Below are 3,381 nucleotides of genomic sequence, written 5' to 3'. Positions count from 1 at the left end.
CTGTGTTATATTCGGTCTGCCTCTGAGTCTGCGTCTGTATCTGTCTGTCTATGGTGTCACCCCATCTGTTTGTGAATCTGTCTGTTTAGTTCAATGTCTTGTCTGGTTCCATGTGTCTGAGTTTCCTGTTTTATTGTGAAGGTCCGTGTCGTATGTGAGTGTGATCAGTTTACGTTTCCCCTGTCCCGTCAGCCCAGATTCCTCCCAGCTGTGTTGCCCTCCTGTCTCTCATCCCCTGATTACTGGTGTGTGTATTTAAGCCCTGTGTGTTCTCCTGCCTGTTGCTGGTTCGTCTGTGTAACTCCGTGTCAGTCTGTTACCCTGTGTTCCACCTGGTCCTGGTCTGCGTCTCTCTGCTTCTCATCCCGTTGTCGTATGCTCCCAGGTCTGTTATTTTTAGTCCTCCCAGTTTAGGTGTCTTTAGTTATTTGTTATGCCCCACTGTTTGTTTGCCACTACACCTCTGTAAATAAAACCACCGGTATCTCATCCACTGCCTGCATCTTGGGTCCTTCTTCCAACTCCACACGGCTCGCCATCGGCAGCCGTGACAAATACATCTTTCGAACTTTCAGATTTGATCAATTCTTCATCACAGAGTCGTTCATGATCACAATGGCATCTGAGGGGGGTCTCCCAATGAATTATCCTCATTATTAAACACAATCATGTTGCTGTAATGGTAACACTGCTGACTTTAGACTTTAGTCCAGTACACATCAAAAGCTTATCAGCATCAGCAGGAACTATGGATTGAACGTAGCACACATAAGTTTTACTTTGTGGTTTTAATTATATCTAGTGTACTTGATTCTCCATCATGTGACTGATTTCACCTGTAAATGTGTCCATGGCTCGGCCCAGTGTGATATGACACCTGAGGAACAGAATGGGGAGAAGGAACTTTGAATTATGAAATAGCTACACTTTAATGTAAGTTTCATTAAAGTGTTTGCAGGTCCAACTGATAAAGCATGAATGTTAAATTGTGTCAACCTTTATTTCAGAATTTAGTTTAATGACTGAATGTTCAGTCAACAACAGGTGATTGTGAGTCATCAAAGCGAGCACTACTGTCTGTCATCATGAAAACCTGAACAAATGTCAAACTGTCGGTGTGAACATTTCTGGCCAGACTCAACACGTGGAGTTCGAAGTGACTTCTGTGTGGATTAAAGCTCGAATAAAATCTTTTCACCTGAAAAATTTGATTTGATATAAATATTTTGGAGTTCTTAAAAAACTTTACATTAGATCTCCTTTTAAGTATTAACTTAATTAATTAATTAATTTCTTTTTCTTTCTTTTTCAGCTATTTATTTATGAGTGACTTATGTATGTATGTATATATATGTATATATTGTACTATTCTTAGTGTATTGTCTGTCTTGTCTTAATGTTGGTTTATAATGGAGCACTGTAACAAAAAATAATTTCCCCCAGGGATCAATAAAGTATTCTGATTCTGAACAAACATGTTGGATGTCAAAGCACTTTAGTCACCAGCGGTGTGTTTTTCATGTAGCATCAATATGATGATTGAGGTGTTAATGTTAATTAGACTTAGGCACACATGTTTGCTTGCATCACATTTCTCCTGATGAATTTAAACATCTAGTTTTCAACTATAAAAGCAAAAACTCTGAGCTGAAAACATCAGAACCACCGACTCACATCATAATCGTCTGAGCCGCAAACAGAGCCTGAACTGATGCCAGCCATGGACTCGGGTAAGACATCTGGGCTTCCACCACGAGAAGGGGCCGCTGCTTTATGCAAAGTAAACCGATGTTTAACAAAGTCTGAAACTGTCTGTCTGTCAGTCGTCCTCCTGCTGTCGGTCGTGTGTTTGGGCGTCTCCTCTCAGCAGATCACAGACAGCCAGCGTTTGTTCTCCATTGCAGTCAACAGAGTCACGCACCTGCACCTGCTCGCCCAGAGACTCTTCTCGGACTTTGTAAGCCTGCAGTAGCTCAGACAGACAAGAGTTCACCAATACCTTCATCAACAATCTTTCTTCTTTCTGAAAAAGACTAAATGTAATGCACAGGACAGAAACTATGTTCAAAATGTGTTCAACAAAATGTTCTGCATATTCAACGTGTGCAGTGAGTTTAGATGCACACAGACATATGGATACACTTCAGATTTGATGTCAAGGGAACTGAGACACTTTGTGAACTGTCACTGGTAAAAACACAGCAGACGTTTACACTTTACATTTTAGTCACAGTCAGCTATAATCTCAGGATATTCAGTTAAGAATTATGAAACGATATTAAAATTTGCTGTCAGAACTAACATTGGAATAAAACATGGGTATTCCTGTGTATTTTTTGTATTTTTGTATGTACCTGTGTATTTTTGTGTGTCATAGGAGAGCTCTCTGCAGACAGAGGAGCAGCGTCAGCTCAACAAGATCTTCCTGCAGGATTTCTGCAACTCTGATTACATCATCAGCCCGATTGACAAACACGAGACGCAGCGCAGCTCGGTCATTAAACTACACAGTACTACGCAACACTGCACAGCAGTACACAGTACTACACATGCGCAAATCTTCTGAAGCTGTTGTCTGCTTATTGATGGGTCACAGGTCCTGAAGCTGCTGTCGATCTCCTATCGACTGGTCGAGTCCTGGGAGTTTCCCAGTCGCTCTCTCTCTGGAGGTTCCTCTCTGAGGAACCAGATTTCACCAAGGCTGTCTGAGCTTAAAACGGGAATCTTGCTGCTGATCAGGGTGAGAAGATAAATTCCACAAACATATTGCTCCATGTATGGTACCAATGCAACTAACCACCTGACCCTACAGGCCAATCAGGATGAAGCAGAGAATTATCCTGACAGCGACGCCCTCCAGCACGCTCCTTACGGAAACTATTATCAAAGTCTGGGAGGCAACGAATCACTGAGACAAACTTATGAATTGCTAGCTTGCTTCAAGAAGGACATGCACAAGGTGAGGCAGTGGATAATGGTGATGTCACTGTGATGATGACAATGATGTAATGATGGTGAAGATGACATTTGTGTTACAGGTGGAGACCTACCTGACGGTGGCTAAATGTCGACTCTCTCCGGAAGCAAACTGCACTCTGTAACTCCACCTGATATTGATACTGATACTTGCTCTGTAGCCCCGCCCTCATGTTAGCAAACTCTGCTTACATGTGTTAGCATTAGCAATAGCATAATAATAGCAGTGGTAATCATGACATCGTAAGTTTTTCTGACATAACTGTGATGCAAGGTGTGAACAGGAAATGATGTCATTCTGTGAAATAAATGTGTTGCATTTATATGTAGTCTGTTCTTTCTGGTTTATTTGGGGGATTTATTCTTTATGCTGTGACTTCTTACACAGAAACACACGCTGACGTA

General features: G+C 41.7%; 1 protein-coding gene across 1 annotated transcript; it reads left to right on the top strand.

Moving 5' to 3' along the window:
- Positions 1-1,711: 1,711 nt before the first annotated feature.
- Positions 1,712-3,101, top strand: gh1 (growth hormone 1). Its single transcript, XM_085405332.1, has 6 exons — positions 1,712-1,730; positions 1,824-1,957; positions 2,378-2,494; positions 2,597-2,740; positions 2,813-2,959; positions 3,039-3,101. Exons 1-6 carry the CDS (start codon positions 1,712-1,714, stop codon positions 3,099-3,101), a joined length of 624 nt encoding a protein of 207 aa, XP_085261458.1.
- The last annotated feature ends 280 nt before the right edge of the window (positions 3,102-3,381 follow it).

Source organism: Rhamphochromis longiceps, linkage group LG4 (assembly GCF_057381845.1).
Source record: "Rhamphochromis longiceps isolate RC_006_pf linkage group LG4, R_longiceps_female_GT1.1, whole genome shotgun sequence".
Classification (NCBI taxonomy): domain Eukaryota; kingdom Metazoa; phylum Chordata; class Actinopteri; order Cichliformes; family Cichlidae; genus Rhamphochromis; species Rhamphochromis longiceps.
Note: the sequence above shows the minus strand (reverse complement) of the source record. Positions and strands in the feature narration are given on the sequence as shown.

What these genes read in the sequence shown, in the direction of transcription:
- gh1 (XM_085405332.1), top strand. An exon ending in GAATCTTGCTGCTGATCAGG is followed by an intron (nt 2,741 to 2,812) that starts GTGAGAAGATAA and finishes CTGACCCTACAG; the next exon opens with GCCAATCAGGATGAAGCAGA. An exon ending in TCAAGAAGGACATGCACAAG is followed by an intron (nt 2,960 to 3,038) that starts GTGAGGCAGTGG and finishes TTTGTGTTACAG; the next exon opens with GTGGAGACCTACCTGACGGT.